Raw genomic sequence first — 18976 nt, forward strand, 5'->3', positions numbered from 1 at the left:
GATAGCAGAATATCCCTTGAAGGAGAATAAAATATGGCTGAAGGATCAGACTACACATAAAGTTTGCAACTACTGAGATACACAGGTTTGCATTGGAACTGTATACCCATATGGTACGAGAGAAAGAATGCAGACCGTAGAATTGTTTTATTTTTTTAATCTTAGGAGCAATGACATACCGTCAATGGTGGCAGACCACAAAACTACTATGATATTGATAGTCTGAGTGTCAAACGGTGCTACCCCCTACCCCTCATCCACCGATTTCTAACAATATCCGCAATAAATGCATAGAAGAAGTTTGGAAGAGCTGTATAAAGAGGGCTACATGCTTAGACTGTGCCAAACAACAAACAAGATAGATGACAAGCATAAGACACAGCAGACACCCGTCAGTAACTGCATGAATTGGAGCTTGCGCAAATTGGAGCGATTTCACCCCTTTAGATGCTTTAGTGAATAGTGACTATGGCATCTAAATGGTTAGACAACCCGATTGGGTCCCAGAGACGTGATTGCAGTTACTCAATGGGCTGTTGTCATGGCTGTCAGGGGCCCATAGAGTACCAAATTCAGACCTTCGTCATGGGGTCTCAGGATTTCTAAGTACACCCCTACATTGTAGCAATATTACTTTGTAGAAATTATGTACATATCCTTATTTGTTATATTTTTATTAAATGTTTTTAGGTATTGTTATATTGTAGGTGGTATACTTACAGAATAGGAGCAGCAGCGTCTGACGGCATCTAAGTATAGTTTGCTTATATTGCACTTTTACTTCACAGATGTAAGTGAATCTTGGAAGGACTCCGGCTACGTCCCTTCCAGTTCCAGCAGCAGTGGTTGTTGGAGCTGGAACACAAGTGACTATTCTAACCCATCAACACCATCTCCACCATTATCTGCTGATAACTTCAAGCATTTCCGCTGCATGCTTCACCCTGATGACATCGCCGATGAAACAGACTCTGGGAACTTATTTTTTGAAGACCCTGTTCCAAGAAAGAGAAAGGTCTGTCTAATAATCGCCCATCTTTTTGTATTCAGGTGGCATGAAACGTCCAGTACAGTAGCATTACCTGTGGGGAGATTCATATTGCACAGATTGTACCTCTTTTATATATCTATGGTGCATTAATAATGTAAGGACCTTGTATCTATGCATAGTGTAGTTGTGATCCTTTTACATGTCTGCAGGTGCAGCAAGACGTATACGTACAGTACGGAACATTGCAGGAATTCTAAATCCCAATAGTTGTCTGTCCGGCCATTTACGCCTATCTATTTATGATTTAGGCTGCTCCAGTTCCTACAATTCAGCCACATCCATTCTAGATTTCAGACAAGACACTTGTGGGTACAATCTGTTCTGTGGGATTTGTTCTGTCATCTTCTGTTAGTCACTTGCTGGAGATCGGGATCATTCCTTGTGTCTGATGTCTCAGCTGGTTAGGCTAACACTCAGCGCAGTGTTGCTCTATGGAGCTGCTCTCAGCCTTAAGCGATTGTGGAGAACATCTCCCGAAACAAAGGGACCCATGTTACCCATGGTCCGTAAATTGGTATTATTGAATTATCGGATTCGTATGCCGTTCAGATTTATTCTTAATTAGTTTACAAATGTGTATAATGGTAACTCTGAGACAATGGGGCATATTTATCAAAACTGTCTATTTCTTAGGCCCCCTTCACACGCACATGAAAAAATTGAACCGTTTTTTTCACGGACATATTAAAGGGGTGGTTTGCTCCCCGTGTGCCGTGTTTGTGGCACATGCGTGTTCTCTGTGTGTTATACGTAATAACACACGGAGAACGGAAAGTCCCGCCTTACCTGATTCTTCCGGAGCTGTCTGTGGTGCTGAATGACAGTGTCCGGCACAGGCCACGCCCCGCTGATGCTGCTTCCGGCCCCCAGTGAAGAAGATGCGTTGTTCAAATTCACTGGGGGTCGGATGCACGTGACAGCCGCGGCAGAGACTGCAGGGCTGGTGGAGGTGAGTATGTGTTTTTTTATTTTTACAATGACACGTGTGTTTCTCCGGCGCGTGTCACGTGGGACCGCATCCACACTACATCCATGTGCGGGCCGCGTGACACCCGTGCTGCCGGAGAAAAACAGACATGCCGCCGTATGGAGCACACGGGCTCACGTCTGCTCCACACAGAGGCATGGGCCAATGGCTGAACACGTGCATGCACATAAACCCATTGATTTTGATGGGTGTACGTGTGCCTTCGGTATATGCGGGAACGGACCTAGCACGTACCGGAGGCATGTGCGTGTGAAGGGGGCCTTAGAAAGAGCAAACGTAGACTAAAATGCACTATATGTATCAAAGTGGTTCATGCTGTTTGATAAATCCGTCTATTCTAAATTGACACAACCTATTATTTAAAGGGAATCTGTCATCAGGTTTTTGCCGCCTAATCTGAGAGCAGCATAACGTAGGGGCAGAGATCCTGTTTCCAGCGATCTGTCACTGGGCTGTTTAGTGTAGTTTTGATAAAATCACTGTATAATTAGCAGTAGATTATCATTACATGGCTACTTGTCATACTGCAGGTAGTCCAGCATATTCATGAGCTCTGTATAATTGCTAGATCTGCAGGAGAGAAAACATTGATTTTAACAACAAACGGCTCAGTAAGTGACACATCACTGGAATCAGGGTCTCAGTCTCTACATTATGCTGCTCTCAGGTAGGGGAGCAAAAACCTGGTGACAGATTCCCTTTAACTTACTTTGTGCCAGAAATGTGCACCGCATTTAGATTGATAAATATACCACATTGACTTAAGATAATATATGTATATAATATAATCTATAGTACAAAACACAATATAGCTGACTTTTAAGAGTTGCATTTTTGTCATGTATGTTAGCCTTGTGAAAACTACAGGTCAAGTCGTTGCCTAAGGCCTAATTCAGACGTCAGGTTTTTTTCCTACGAGAAAAATGGATGGAGTTTGGTCAGTGATTTTCATCAAGGTTTGGTAATCAGTTTCACTAATGAGAAAAAAAGGTTTCTTCACCCTCTCCAATCTATCAGTCAGTGAAAAATGGAGGACTCATGGATGGCATCCTAGTGCTGTCCAATTTTTTTTATGAACCCATATACTTGCTGAGATTGATCACACACGGGGATCAACATTGGACTTGTCTGCAATTTTTCATGAATCAATCGGTCCACAATAAATCTATACTAAATCAATGACATAAGCGGGCTTTACACGCTATGATTTCGCTACAGCGATCTCGTTGGGGGTCACGGAATTTGTGACGCACATCCGGCCGCTGTAGCTATATCGTTGTGTGTGACTCCTAGGAGCGATTTTGGATCGTTGCAAAAATGTCCAAAATCGCTCCTCGTTGACATGGGGGTCCACTCCCAATTATTGCTGCTGTCGCGGGGGCGAAGTTGTTCCTCGTCCCTGTGGCAGCACACATCGCTACGTGTGACGCCGCAGGAACGAGGAACCTCTCCTTACCTGCCACATGCCAGCAATGCGGAAGGAAGAAGGTGGGCGGGATGTTTGTTCTGCTCATCTCCGCCCCTCCGCTTTCATTGGGCGGCCCGCTTAGTGACGTCGCTGTGACGCCGAACGGACCGCCCCCTTAGAAAGGAGGTGGTACGCCGGTCACAGCGACGTCGCAGGGCAGGTAAGTACGTGTGACGGGGGTGCGCAATTTTGTGCGCGACGGGCAGCGATACGCCCCTCTCGCAAAAACGATGGGGGCGGGTATCATGCTAGCGATATCAGGACCGATATCGTAGCGTGTAAAGCCACCCATAGACTATCACAGGTATGAGTTTTATCCATAAAACCACCCTCGTTTTTGAAAAATTGACATGTGAATGACAGGAGGCTTACATTTAAAATGCAACTCCAGCGATGGAAAAAAACAAAACACTGCAGTGATATTTTAACTTTCATTAAACAGTAGAAGACAGACACACCATGGGTGACATCCATGTAGTCTTTTTTTTAATGATATAGTTGACTTGAATTGACACATTTGATCCACGAACCATTTCAAAATAGGATATTTCTCTTTTTTTTATTTTTACGGACAATTGATCCACAAAAAATACATACGTGAAAAGGAACATTTTATTTTTTAAAAATGCAAAAATCATATCTGAAACATGTAAAGTTTTAATATTCTTTTACTTTGTTCACTACTTTTCTTTAGAACTCAATGAAAGTAATGTTTAAATGTCTTTGGAAGAAGTGTGGGAAAATACTGAGCACTGCAGCGGGAATCAAGAAGCACATCAGGACCATTCATCTTGGGTAATATACCCTCACGTTCTTGTAATCACTGGTTCACATAATAATGAGTATATCTTCACATTCATTTATAAATCCAGAGTTGCCTGTATAGGACGGATATGTAGCGCCCCATGGGCAGGTGTTTTGACCTACTCGTCGCCGGGGGTGCAGATCCTCTGCGCCGTTACAGGGTAACTTTTCCCAGTTCCGTTCCCCTGAGGCATACAGGAAGGTAAGGATGGCAATGGACGGGAGGCAGGAGTGGAGGATGAGGGTGGTAGTTGGAGGTGGAGGATGGTGGTGACGGTTAGGAAAATCTATCGGATGATCGTGACGCCACCTGTGGTATGCGGCTGTCGCTGCAGGGTCTCTCACCGGGGCAGATGTTGGGTGCAGCAGGGATGGCGTCTCCTCCCACAAGCGGAACGGGATTACTCCGGGGAGGATGATGGAGGACGGGGGTGGTGGTAGTCCTTGTTGACGCCGCAATGCTGGGCGCGGGTAAAGGAGAGGCAGAGGCAGGGGCTGCGGTTCCAAGTCTCTTTACTCACAGGTTGTTCAAGCGCTGCCCCAGAGTACTGATCTCTGCCATGATGGGCTCCAGCCGATCCCGAATCCATCAGTGGTCACCGCCAGTGCCCGTGAAAGTCTGTTAGTGAAGTGTCCCTCAGTTGCCATCCGGAACCCGGGCCGAGCCTCCAGCTCCAAGCCACGGGCCCACGAAGAAAGAGAAACACTATCACCGGTTGTCAGTGCTAGATGTTATCCCAAGCTGTGTCCAGGAAGGTTCTGTCTCAAGTGTGTTGGTTGTGCCTACTTCTACCCCATGTGGTGCCCGCCCCCAGTGGTTGTCCTAGTAACTAGGGAAGTCCCATGCTTCGTGATGGCTAACTATCCTGTCTGCCCTAGTTCATCCCCCTGTGAGTAAGCACCTTACTGTTTGTATATGTGTGTCTTGTGAAGGCACCGGCAGGTTAACCCCCTCCTGACCCGGGATAGATATTACCCCTGAAAAGTGGTGTAATACCCTGTGGCGCCTGAAGCACAGGGGCGCCACAGATAGTTTCAAAGATGTGATTACTGGTAATCAAATACTGTGATAGTTAGGAAAAGGAGTATCACTAAAAGCATTGATGGCGGATCTGCAAAATATGCCACCATGCCAACCACCAGTCTCTCCACATCAGAAGGTGCAGTGGTCTATTCAACTTCTATGAGAAAGTACGTTCCAGACTAGACCAGGGAAAATCATTGCATGTTGCATAAATGGACTTTTCAAAGGTGTTTGATACAGTGCCACACAAAAGGATGGGGTATAAAATGAGAACAATGGGAATAGAGGAAAATATGTGTAACTGGGTTAATAACTAGCTCAGTAACAGGAAAGATAGGGTGCATAACACATTAGGACTGGGTCACAGTTAACAGTGGGGTATCACAGGGGTTAGTATTGGGTCAGTGTTGATTGGATGCGGGTCTCGTGAGCTGCGGCACCTCTGGAACAACACCGGTATGGGAGGTGAGTATAGGCTTTAACCTTTTGCTTGGGGGAAATATGTGGAATAAGAAGGGCTTGTCCTAGTAGTGGACAACCCCTTAGGGGACATGAGACACGGTCCTCCTTTGTCCCTAAATGGGCACCGGTAAAGCCAAATGTTGTTCAGAAATGTAGCTCTACATGCCTATACAGCTGTGGATACTCATCAAAGAAAGCAAAATAACCTATTAAGGCTACTTTCACACATCAGTTTTTTGGCATCAGGCACAATCCGGCGTGTGCCTGAGGCAACGGATCCGGCGCAGAATATGCAAAAAATGGATGCGCCGGATGCTTTTTTTTTTCTACTGATCCGCTATCCGTAAAAAATTGATCCGGCGCATCCGTTTTTGCATCCGTTTTTTCCTGGATCCTTTTTTTTTACAATAAATTGGAGCATGCTCAGTTTAAAAAAACGGATCCAGTGGCTGCATCCGTTTTTTGCCGCATTATGCCGGATCCAGCGTCCATAGGCTTCCATTGTAAATCACGCTGTATCGTTCCAGATCCGGCGCGATGTGTTTTTTTGTCAGAGACAAAAAACGTTACAAGAGACGTTCCATCCGGCCGCCGCATTAGCCAATTACGCCGGATCCGGCAAAAGCCGGATGCAACGCAATGCCACTCAGCACAATCCGGCGCTAATACAAATCAATGGGGATAAAACGGATCCGGCGCCGGATCGGTTTTATCAGTTTTTCTCCGGATTGTGTCTGATGGAAAAAAACTGATGTGTGAAAGTAGCTTAACTTCTCACATAGACAACTTTCGGAAGACTTGCTCTGATCTATTCCTTATTTTCTTTGTATGGCAGGACTACTTTCTAGGAGACTAATTATCTCAGCAATTTTGACAACACATATTTCTTTCCACAGACGCACTGGAGAATCGGATGATTGTGATGGAGAAGAAGATTTTTACTATACGGAGATCAGGCTTAACAATGAGTCTGGCACGGAAGGACTATGCAACCTCTCTCCTGTATCTCCACCTTTTGCATCACCTCCCTCTACAATACTTCTTCCAAATACTGGAAGCTGTGACTCTATATACAGCAAGACAGAGACCAAACTGAATGGCCGTCTAAGCAGATCAGCCCCCAACACCTATTACCTAGTTCAGTCCGACCACGCCTATCAGGTAAACCACAGTAATACCATTCGTGTAAATGATACAGCCATTTCTGGTTTAATGTGCTATTCCATTAAAGCAAACCTACCAAATATTACGTGAAAGACACTTTAGTGTACATGAAAAGTGGGAAAATAGAATTTTAGATAACTTGGTGACTACTCTTATGGGACTGAAGTATATCCTGCACATTGCTCACTATTTCACATGGTACTGCCTCATTGCTCAATTCATTTTTCTTTTATATATGCCATTAAAGGCTATAGAAAAGATGGAATCGACATGATATGTCAGCAGATTTCACAGTACAAACTGCATTCATTATTAAATTAGATCTATTAGACCTGATCATGTTGGTGTACTTGTTTTGAAAATTAATGCCTGTTATTAAAATGAGTCCATATCTATGAACCACAAGGAATTTGAGATTGATGACTATCCTGGGTATAGGTCATCAATATGACAAGCCGAGACAACCTAAGGATGTCGGAAGGTCAGGAACTGCAAAGGAACTAATAAGGGAGGAAAACATAGCTGTCAGTTTTCCATTTTTCACCTGGTATGGTTTTAGAAGGTTAGTTAAATTAATTTGTAGCATAGCTTTGTTGCATTAATCAGTATATATAGCTGTACAGTATATAGTCATTTATATTTGTACAGTACTGTGATAAAGTATTAGGTACGCGAGTAAAATAATGCTGCAAAGTAAGAATACTTTAAAGGGAACCCGTTATGTAAAAAATGCAATTAACCTACAAATATGGGGTTAATCTGCAGGTTAATAGCATTCTAAAGCTATGTGGCAGCTGCGCTGAAAACCTGGCTACCGGGAAGAAATTAACTTTATTCTTACTAGCAGCCTCTGGCTTTTAGTCATAGAAGCTTAATACATAGTGAACAGCGGCTGAAACTGCAAGCCAGCACCGAGTGACACCTGGATGGGCCATGCACAAGCACTGAGCTGGCTATCAGTCAGTGTCAGGGCGTGGAAAATGCCACCACTCACTGTGTACTGAGCGGTGACTGAAAGCCGGAGGCTGCTAGGAGGAATAAAGCTAATTTCCTCCTGGGAGCAGGGCTCTCAGTACAGCGGCCAAAAAGTTTTAGTAAATAAATAATAAATTTAGAGCTCTCAGAATATGGCGACAATTTTTTTTTTTTTCTAAAAAGTATTTTTTACTGTGTGATTGTAGCAAAACATAAGAAAACCCGATATGAATCTGGTATCACTGTAATTGCACTGATCCGAACAATAAAGCTGTATAATCACTTATACCACATGAAAAATAGTGCAAAAATAAAAACAATTCTTTTACTGCTATTTTTTCATTCTTCGTCCCAAAAATCGGAATAAGGCTCGGTTCAGACTTATTCTGTGCTGTCCACTAAACTCTTTCTTTGGGGTTTCTTGGTAAATTCCCCAAAATTCATACAAAACTCCCGATGGAGCCACTCACTATAACAAGGCAGATGGAGTAATTTTGGACTCCGTCTGGTCTCTGTTCCGCTGGTGTCCCATCATTTTTGGCATCTTTTTAGCACACAAATTTGTTTGATCACAGTTCTGTTCTCGCCTAAAAAGATGGGTGTGATCGGAACAGAAACCACATGGAGTCCAAATTGTCTTCATCTGCCTAATTAGAGTGAATCACATTTTTGGGATTTACACGGAAACCTCGATGTAAGTGCTCTGTGTATGACACAAGAATGTGATCCCAGCCTCATACTGAAAATATTATGTATCCAAAAATGCTACTAATAAAAACCCTAACTTATCCTGCACAAAACAAGCCCCTACTCAGGTCTGTCATCTGTCACCAGAAATATAGGGGGTCCCACATTACTGGTAGGACAAAGACTGTGGAAAAGCAACATCCCACTCCCACTCCTCAAAATTCGTGAAATTTGCACTATCAAATCCAAATGCCCCCCTCCTTCGGAGCTCCATTGTGCCTAAACCTCAGTAAGAGCTTATGAGATCGGTGAGGAACATCCAAACTCTGCTACAAAGGGGAAGTTGTGGAAGACAGTTTCATGCTACTGATCATAGAATATAGCAAGATGACTGAGCACAGCAACAAGGCACAAGGTAGTTGTACTGAATCAGCAACGTGTCTCCCAAGCAAAGATTTCAAACAGATTTTGGTTATAAGATGGGCTCTTCAAGCTCTTTTGAGGAAGCACCAGAAAATGGGCAAGCTTTAATTCTGTATATGCACTGTTTATACAAGGAAACTTAGTGAAGGATATGAAACACATCATGCTTACTTCCCTTTGAAATCAGAAGCTATCCAGCAGTGCCATCAGCTCAGGACTGGCAGCAGTCAGTTGACTCCGGCTATTCCCACCTATGTTTTGGAGAAGTATGGTGAGAATTGGTCTCCAAGAGACAATTGCAGCCATAAAGCTATACCTTCGACATAGAAACAAAGTCAAGTGATTCATCTATGCTCAAAAATCATTGGAACTCAGGTGCAGAAAAATGGCATCAGGTGCCCTGGACTGATGAGTGACATGTATAGTATGTGGCTGTTACAGGAGGCAGTTTTTTTGCTGAAGAACAGTACAATAATGAGTGTTTGCAAGCAACAATGAGCATGGTGGACGGTCCTGACAAGTTTAGGACTGAATTTCAGCAAAGAAGATGCTTTTCATAAACTATACTTCCGACTACGTTTTACATTTACTTCCATCTCCCATAGTTTCCCACAGTACTGCATGCCTTTGTATCATGCCTCTCAAACAATATGCCGATATTTATTTGACCCTTTGTCACGCTAGCTACGGGGAAGTACCCAGCTCAAGCCAAAAGTGAAGGGAAACCCTGTGTCTACGGAAAGGGAAGATAGTGTCCCCTGACTGAACCTACTGCTGGTCCCTGGGGTCCTCCATCATCCTAGATAGGTTCCGCACCTATGCATCGAGCTGGATACCTGACCCTAGATATCCCTAGTGCTGGGTCCTAAATAGGGAACGGATGCAATGAGCTCTTTATCAACCCCACTAAACCCTATAGAAGACACAAGGAAGGACACACAGGAGGAAAATCATGAACTACTTATCTACAGATGGCTCAGGTAGAAGCTCAGCAGAGTTTTCAGCAACGATACCACAGAGGAGTACAAACCATCTGCTTGCAACCTAGGCTTGAAGGAACTGAAAAATATCACCAGCACCAGTCCCAGGAAGGAAGGGGTATTCAAGCAGCAAGACAATGCTGATCATCAGCAGCTTTGTGGAAAGCGAGCTCCTGCTGGGTCCAAAAGGGGGAGAGATGAATCCAGCAGGAAATCTACCTATACTAATGAATAATGACAGCAGGAACAATAGAAAGTCAGAGGACATTCTGCGCTGTCATACGCTGTGACCTTCTATGGCCAGAAACCACATGACTGTGTCACTCGTAACACACCTGTGACACCCTTCCCATGATCATATATGTAACATCACAACTTAAGCCCCACATACGCTTTAGATAGCTGGGTTATCTCATCCATCTGTCATACACCGGGAGTGCTCCTGTGTTCTCTATGAAAGAACTGCTGTCAGACATCACTAGAGGTGGCTTATCTCTTGGAGAACAAAAGGATCAAAGGTCCGAAATCGGACACGCCGGATCCTTAATTCCCCCAACAATTTTGTCCAAGAGATCTCATACAGATTAGAGTGTCAGCTGAATCCATTGATTTAAGTGGGTTTGACTGACGTTAATCTAATGTATATGGAGGCGTTAAGTATCGGTAACTTCAGTATATTCTCTCTGCTGGTTTGATACTTTTATTAAATGCTATACATATGGATGTAAATCAGCATGCTTTCATCTGTACACAATGTATACACTATACGGCTGAAGCAGACGTGATTATTCTCTGCTGTATCGCAGGCTGGCTTCACGCTGGGCTGAATTGTATTGATTACTTGGCTTTTGAGATTGAGTAACGTATTCTGAGAACTCTATTAGAAACTCCTGTAGATCATTCTTCCATACGACTCTGTGTTTCTTATAAGAATCACCATTGTCTTTTATGTAGTAAAACTCTAAATACTTTATAAATGTAAAACAGATTTCTATATACATATGCTAGACTCCATGAGCCGGTCTGAGAAATGATTTGAGTATCATTTATCCATTGATTTTGACCAACAAAGGCTTCAAATGAATTTAGAATCAGGTTAGTGCCTAACAGCTAAAATTAAGTGGGTTATCTCTAAAGGGCACTTTACACGCTGCGATATCGGTACCGATATCGTTAGCGAGCGTACCCGCCCCCGTCGGTTGTGCGACACGGGCAAATTGCTGCCCGTGGCGCACAACATCGCTTACAGCCGTCACACTACTTACCTGCCTAGCGACGTCGCTGTAACCGACAAACCGCCTACTTTCTAAGGGGGCGGTTCGTGCGGCGTCATAGTGACGTCACAAAGTGGCCGCCCAATAGCAGAAGAGGGGCGGAGATGAGCGGGCCAAACGTCCCGCCCACCTCCTTCCTTCCTCATTGCCGGCGGGACGCAGGTACGGTGATGTTCCTCGTTCCTGCGGTGTCACACATAGCGATGTGTGCTGCTGCAGGAACAACAAACAACCTCGCTACTCACCTGTCAACGATTTTTGGTGTTGGAGCGACCTCTCCAATACCAACGATTTTTACCTCTTTTGCGATCGTTTTAGGTCGCTCAGAGGTGTCACACGCTGCGATGTCGCTACCGGCGCCGGATGTGCGTCACAAACACCGTGACCCCGACGATATATTGTTAGCTATGTCGCAGCATGTAAAGCACCCTTAAGACAATCACCCATAGGCTCTCTTAGGGCTTTGAGACCTTCTTGTAGTAATTTTCTCTAGCAGAGGAGGTTTCTGACTTGCAAAGATCAGCAGCTGGCGGCTCAATTTCAATAGCACCCATCACCACCCCCGACATGTCCATGTTAGTAAATAATTTGGGAGTGCTTTTAATTAAAGCTGTATATTGATATATTCCATTGTTATTATTCTTAAAAATATATGCATAAAGTGACAACTGGGTGTTACCACTAAGCAGGTGTCCACGCAGCAAACAATATTATCCAACCTGTGCTGTCATTGACCAAAAATGGTGTCACAGGTGTGTCACGGATGACAGACAATCATGTGGTTTCTGGCCATCGAAGGTCACAATGTTTGGCTGCGCAGTATGTATGCTCCCTGACTTTCCATTGTTCTTGCTGTCGGTATTCATTGGTATAGGTAGCTTTCTTGCTGGATTCATCTCTCCCCCTTTTGGACCCAGCAGGATCTGTCCTTCTACCGAACTGCTGATCATCAGTATTCTCTTGGTGTTTAAATATCCCTTCCTTCCTTCCTTGGAATGGTCCTGGTGACATTATTCAGTTAATTCAAGCCTTGGTTGCAAGCAGGTGCCTTGTACTACTCTGTTGTATCATTGCTGAAAACATTGCTGAACTTCTACCTGAGTCATCTGTAGATAAGTAGTTCATGTATTTTCCCCATGTGTCCTCCTTGTGTCTTCTTTAGTGTTTAGTGGGGTTGACAAAGAGCTCATCCCATCCCTTTCCTATTAAGGGCCTAGCACTAGGGATACCTAGGGTCAGGTATCTGGCTCGGCACATAGGTGCGGAATCTATCTTAGGTGGGGAGGGACCCCAGGGACCAGCAGTAGGTTCAAGCATCTTCACCATCTTCCCCTTCCCCAGACACAGGGTTTCCCTTCCCTTTCACCGTTTGCTTGGTACTTCCCTGTACCCAGCGTGACAAATGGTCCATAATTGGTAATTCATTTAATTCATAGGGAATGAAACAAAATTGTAGAAAAGACAACTGTCGTGTGATAACACATTCTGTGACGACCCTGGACAGTCGGCTCTGCGTAATGAAACACTGGAGAGGAGTTGGTGCTCAGTTATCAGTTGTGTGCTTTGCATTGTATGATACATAGTGACAATCTTTCAGACTGTTATTTTTGCCACAATATTACAGAATGGGTGAATATATTAAGAAAAATCTTCTGTGCAACTATTTTTCCTTAAATAAAACAATTTAATTGAATCTAAATAATCCAATAATCGCAAAAATACACTTGCAAATGAAATGTTTACCCTTTATGGTTCATTTACCTTTTGAGTAGAAATAATTTAAAAAGGAGGTTTCACTATGTTTTTTTTATTTTAGTCTGTATATGAATAAAAAGATTAAAAAAAAGAGTGTCTCAATGTGGTCAGGGTAGACATATCGGTCCTACCAGATCACACTGAAAAAGCCTGTTCTGACCTCGGTGGGCTTTTGTTTTCTTTTCTTCTCTATAATGCTGCCTTCTTATGATTGGGCAACTTCTTACAAGGGAAAAAGTAAATACCCCCAGAGAAAAATGTTAACACCTCCTCTCCTTATGTTGAAGAGGAAATTTGCAAAGCCTACAAAAGCCACAATGTAGTGAAGAAAAAAATCATTTCATCCAGCCACTCTGACACTTTTTTAATGATATACACAGTTTAAATATAAAACATATCGTGAAAGTCCTCTTTAAACCTGTAAACAATGGACTAATGTTTTTCAGTCCTATTGCTTGTGCTATCTTTCAATAAAGGCTAGCTTCTAATGGAACAGTATGTAATAGTATATGTCTTTTGTCAACAGACTTTTTAAGCCATTGCAACCCGTTAGAATATTAGACGTGGCAATGGCGCACATCTGCAGTGCCACAGTAGTTATTAACTAGTCACTTGTGTGAGTCTCTGAATTGTTATTTGTTTGGATATTTCATGAATATAATTGGTGACTTTGTGGGGAAGACAATAAGCTTGTCATTATTGCCATCACATTTACTTCTTTAGTTTATCTACAACTGTTCACAGCTGTTGCACCCTATGTTCACCCACCGCCTACACATAAAATTTAGCAATTTAGACAATACAGTATGTATATATATATATATATATATGTATATATATATAATATGGTGTCTGTGTGTGTATATATAGATTCACATTGAAGGCATCAAAACTATGAATTAACACATGTGGAATGAAATACTTAACAAACAATTGTGAAACAACTGAAAATATGTCTTATATTCTAGGTTCTTCAAAGTAGCCACCTTTTGCTTTGATTACTGCTTTGCACACTCTTGGCATTCTCTTGATGAGCTTCAAGAGGTAGTCACCGGAAATGGTCTTCCCACAGTCTTGAAGGAATTCCCAGAGATGCTGAGCACTTGTTGGACCTTTTGCCTTCACTCTGCGGTCCAGCTCACCCCAAACCATCTCAATTGGGTTCAGGTCTGGTGACTGTGGAGGCCAGGTCATCTGGCGTAGCACCCCATCACTCTCCATCTTAGTCAAATAGCCCTTACACAGCCTGGAGGTGTGTTTGGGGTCATTGTCCTGTTGAAACATAAATGATGGTCCAACTAAACGCAAACCGGATGGAATAGCACGCCGCTGCAAGATGCTGTGGTTCAGTATAGTAACCATGTTGGTTCAGTATACCTTCAATTTTGAATAAATCCCCAACAGTGTCATCAGCAAAGCACCCCCACACCATCACAGACACTTCCTCCATGCTTCACGGTGGGAACCATGCATGTAGAGTCCATCCATTCACCTTTTGTGCGTCACACAAAGACACGGTGGTTGGATCCAAAGATCTCAAATTTGGACTCATCAGACCAAAGCACAGATTTCCACTGGTCTAATTCCTTGTGTTCTTTAGCCCAAACAAATCTCTTCTGCTTGTTGCCTGTCCTTAGCAGTGGTTTCCTAGCAGCTATTTTACCACGAAGGCCTTCTGCACAAAAGTCTCCTCTTAACAGTTGTTCTAGAGATGTGTCTGCTGCTAGAACTCTGTGTGGCATTAACCTGATCTCTAATCTGAGCTGCTGTTACCCTGCGATTTGGGAGGCTAGTGACTCGGATAAACTTATCCTCTGCAACAGAGGTGACTCTTGGTCTTCTTTTCCCGGTTCGGTCCTCATGTGAGCCAGTTTCTTTGTAGCGTTTGATGGTTTTTGCCACTGCACTTGGGCACACTTTCAAAGTTTTTCCAATTTTTCGGACTGACTGACCTTCATTTCTTAAAGTAATGATGGCCACTCGTTTCTCTTTACTTAGCTGCTTTTTTCTTGCCATAATACAAATTCTAACAGCCTATTTAATAGGACTATCAGCTGTGTATCCACCAGACTTCTGCACAACACAACTGATGGTCCCAACCCCATTAATAAGGCAAAAAAATCCCACTTATTAAACCTAACAGGGCACACCTGTGAAGTGAAAACCATTTCCGGTGACTACCTCTTGAGGCTCATCAAGAGAATGCCAAGAGTGTGCAAAGCAGTAATCAAAGCAAAAGGTGGCTACTTTGACTTGAAAATTGTGCTGTAAATTTGTGGTAAAAAGGGCTAGGGGGCTGCAAAGCAGGACCATTATACTTACCAAACTTCCCCGCTAATGTAACACTTGTCAAATGATTAGCTCTCATACATATTCACTGCTTCCCCTGCTCACTGTCAGACACGGCATCTGATTATTCGCAGTCAAACCCCACTCTGTGTGACAGCGTCTGTGTTTGGTTGGAATCACACACACTGTCTGTGTTTCTATAGTGGTGTAAAAATAAATAAATAAAAAAAATGGAAAAGGGTCCTCCCATATTGTGATGCCCAGCACAGATAAAGCAGATGGCTACAGGCTGCAGCCCCCAGCCATGTACTTATCTTGGCTGTGTAACAAAATAAGAGGGACTTTATGCGGCTTTTTTTGCTTAATTATTTAAGTTAGCAATCTAAAGAAACCCCCCCACCCCCCAATTTTGATACCCAGTCATGATAAAGCCAACAGCAGGGGGCTCATATTCTCAAGCTGGGGAGGCTCATGCTTATTTGGCCCCCTCAGGCTAAAAATACCATTGCATGGTTCAAAGTAGAGCGTGGAGTTAGACAAAGCTGTATCATGTCACCATTTCTCTTCAATTTATATGCTGGAATGGCCGAAAAAGAAGAGGGAATCAAAATTGCTGGACATATCAACAGTATTAAATATGCAGATGATACAACATTGATAGCAACAAGCATAGATGGAATAAAGAACTTATTATGGAGTGTCAAGATGTATAGCTCAAACATGGGACTCCTACTCAATACAAAGAAGACAAAGATATTGAAAGTGTGGAGAAAAAACATGCTGGGAAATTCAGGATGGGCTATTCTTCAATATATAGTGAGAAAGGGTCCATTTATAAATGGGTTGGAAACATAGGTTCAGGAGTCTTGCATCTTTGTATCTCATGATCAATCTAATATATAAAATATGGCAGAGGATAAAGTGTGGTGCCCCGGAGGTCCGTTGACCACTGTGATATCACTCCTCTAACCTGTGGTGGTACCAAGTCTGGAGGTAGTTAGAGTTCCCTACACAAAGTATTCCACTGCATTCACACAGAGCCTGATCCCTGACCAGACGGGGGAGTACAAGTGCCTATGTTCAAGGGGTGTCTCCTCCTTCTGGCTGGGAGGGGACAGAGAAAAAGAGGAGACAGAGAGAGAGGACGCATGAAGAAGGAGCTCTGGGCTTTTGGGATTGTGAGGAGCTCACCCAAGAGCAACGCTGAAAGCGGGATACCAGCGGCCTAGGTTATCCAGGGATTGAATAAACAATACCAAAAAGCACGGACAGTCCCGTGCCATATTCACAATATGGACAAAGCCATATACAGATTGCTATAAACAAAAAAAGGAAAATTCTGTACAACGACTAAATGGTAGAAAATATGTATATTTTATTGATGAAAAAATAGCTAAAAAGCAGACAAACAATTATAGATTAAAATTAGCAGAGACAAATAATGGTGAGTACCAATAGATGGCGCCCTCACCCCACAGTAGGTATATGGTAGCACATGTTGGAAATCAACACACAGCACATGAAAGGCTAAAAAGCCAATATAACATACATCTAAAGTGTGCTGCTGCCTATTAGATCCCCGACCCATAGGTTTCGGTGTAACTCCTTCTTCCGGGAGAAGGAGTTACACCGAAACCTATGGGTCGGGGATTTGGGCTCTCATCCACCATTTAGGTATGTTTGGTTGCAATGTATACACAGTGCGTTGTTACAAGACTTTTTGACACTATGTATTGTGATGTATAAGTAACAGGCATCTAATAGGCAGCAGCACACTTTAGATGTATGTTATATTGGCTTTTCAGCCTTTCATGTGCTGTGTGTTGATTTCCAACATGTGCTACCATATAACTACTGTGGGGTGAGGGCGCCATCTATTGGTACTCACCATTATTTGTCTCTGCTAATTTTAATCTATAATTGTTTGTCTGCTTTTTAGCTATTTTTTCATCAATAAAATATACATATTTTCTACCATTTAGTTGTTGTACAGAATTTTCCTTTTTTTGGTTATCCAGGGATTGCAGACCCTGGGGACAGAAGCTGGGGACTGGCAGATTACAGGTCTACTGGCCATTTGTGTAAACCCAGTAGCACAGCGCTATAGAAGAGCCCAGAGTCAACGTGACTTGTCCAGCATCACTTGCATGGCTTGATTACCTGCTGAACTGGAGGAATTACACAGGCATAACCAGAGGAGAACCAGGAAGCTGGCAGGCACCTAAGACTCCAGACAAGACAAGAAAGGCAGAAATTCATTCAACTCTCACTTTCTGAGTGGTCCCCAGCTGCTTCCATACTGGTAGGACCCCGGGCACCTAATCTGCTCTGTACTCCGGCTGTTCTCTAACCACCATCATTTGTAAGTAAAAGGTACAGAACTGCAAAGATTTTTGTTTGGCCTCCTTCTTGCTAGTGATGGGCGAACCCCACGATGTTCGTGTTATGGAGACTCGCCCAAACATTTTGTAAAGTTCGGGTTCTGAGATAAGGCGAACTTGCATCCGAACACCGAACTTGGACTTTACAGTTATGTGATGGGGCGGGGGGCTGTAAAATAAAGAATATAGTTAATAATAAACATTGTCATTACTCATTATACTTACAGACTCTGTCTCCCTTCCACTTCGGCTTCCGATCATCGCTGCGCCCTCCCGGTAACCATCGCTGACGATAGGACCTTCCGTGATGTCATAGCCATGTGACCAGTCACGTGTGAATGTTGTATTACCTCGTTGGTTACAGACCGATCACATGGCTATGACGTCATGCAAGGTCCTGTAGTGTCAGTGCATCTCGCTGGTACTCGGTGCTTGCCCGGGCATCTCAATACTCAGTATACTTGGCGAGCGCTATGTAACGGCAAGATGCTCGGGCACATGCTCGGCTCCCCCTCCCTGCATGCTGGCGCTCTTTACAGAGTCAGCCCACATGCAGGGATTGGCTGCCACACACCGGCGCAGGGGAATCAGGTGATCGGAGATCACCATTGCTATAGTAACCCGCTCGTTAGGTTACTATGGCAATGGTGGCGGCAGTGACGTCACCGCTTACCAACCCGCAGCCTCTGCTCGATTACACGGCACGGAGAGCAGAAGCGTTCTTCCTACCCTAGTGTGTCTGATGTAGCAGAGCTAGATCGATTGAATAAGACAGAAGACCAAGATCGTGGAGGGGTGAGAGGGAGTAATAAAGATGGAGTCCCTAAGTGTGTCTGTGTATTTATTTCTAATAAAGTATTTTTTCTCTGTGTGGTTTCTTTTTTTTAACCCTTTATTAGAGATTCTTAATGGCCGGGTCAAACTTGGCCTGACATTAAGAATCTCGGGCTTAATACTAGCTGGTAAAACAAAGCTGGTATTTACCCCTTATTACCCAGCATGCCACCCGGAACCAGGGCCGCTGGAAGAGTTGGATACAGAGCCAGTAGATGGCGCTTCTATGAAGTGCCATTTTCTGTGGTGGCTGCGGACTGCAATTCACAGCGGGGGTGGCCCAGAAAGCTTGGGCCACCCTGTGCTGCGGATTCCAATCACCAGCTGCCTAGTTGTACCTGGCTGGACACAAAAATTGGGTGAATCCCACATAGTTTTTTTTTAATTATTTCATGAAATTCATGAAATAATTAAAAA

The 18976-nt window shown here is 43.6% G+C and overlaps 1 protein-coding gene across 1 annotated transcript in view; it reads left to right on the plus strand.

Annotated features, from left to right (window-relative positions):
- The window catches only part of ZNF704 (zinc finger protein 704), a 118488-nt gene that overhangs the window by 89558 nt on the left and 9954 nt on the right, over positions 1-18976 (plus strand). Inside the window, exons 4-6 of the mRNA XM_075316293.1 lie at positions 789-1015; positions 4202-4302; positions 6694-6958. Of these exons, the coding sequence (XP_075172408.1) occupies positions 789-1015; positions 4202-4302; positions 6694-6958 (593 nt within the window). The remainder of the gene's footprint in view (positions 1-788; positions 1016-4201; positions 4303-6693; positions 6959-18976) is intronic.

This window comes from Anomaloglossus baeobatrachus, chromosome 6, assembly GCF_048569485.1.
Source record: "Anomaloglossus baeobatrachus isolate aAnoBae1 chromosome 6, aAnoBae1.hap1, whole genome shotgun sequence".
Taxonomy (NCBI): domain Eukaryota; kingdom Metazoa; phylum Chordata; class Amphibia; order Anura; family Aromobatidae; genus Anomaloglossus; species Anomaloglossus baeobatrachus.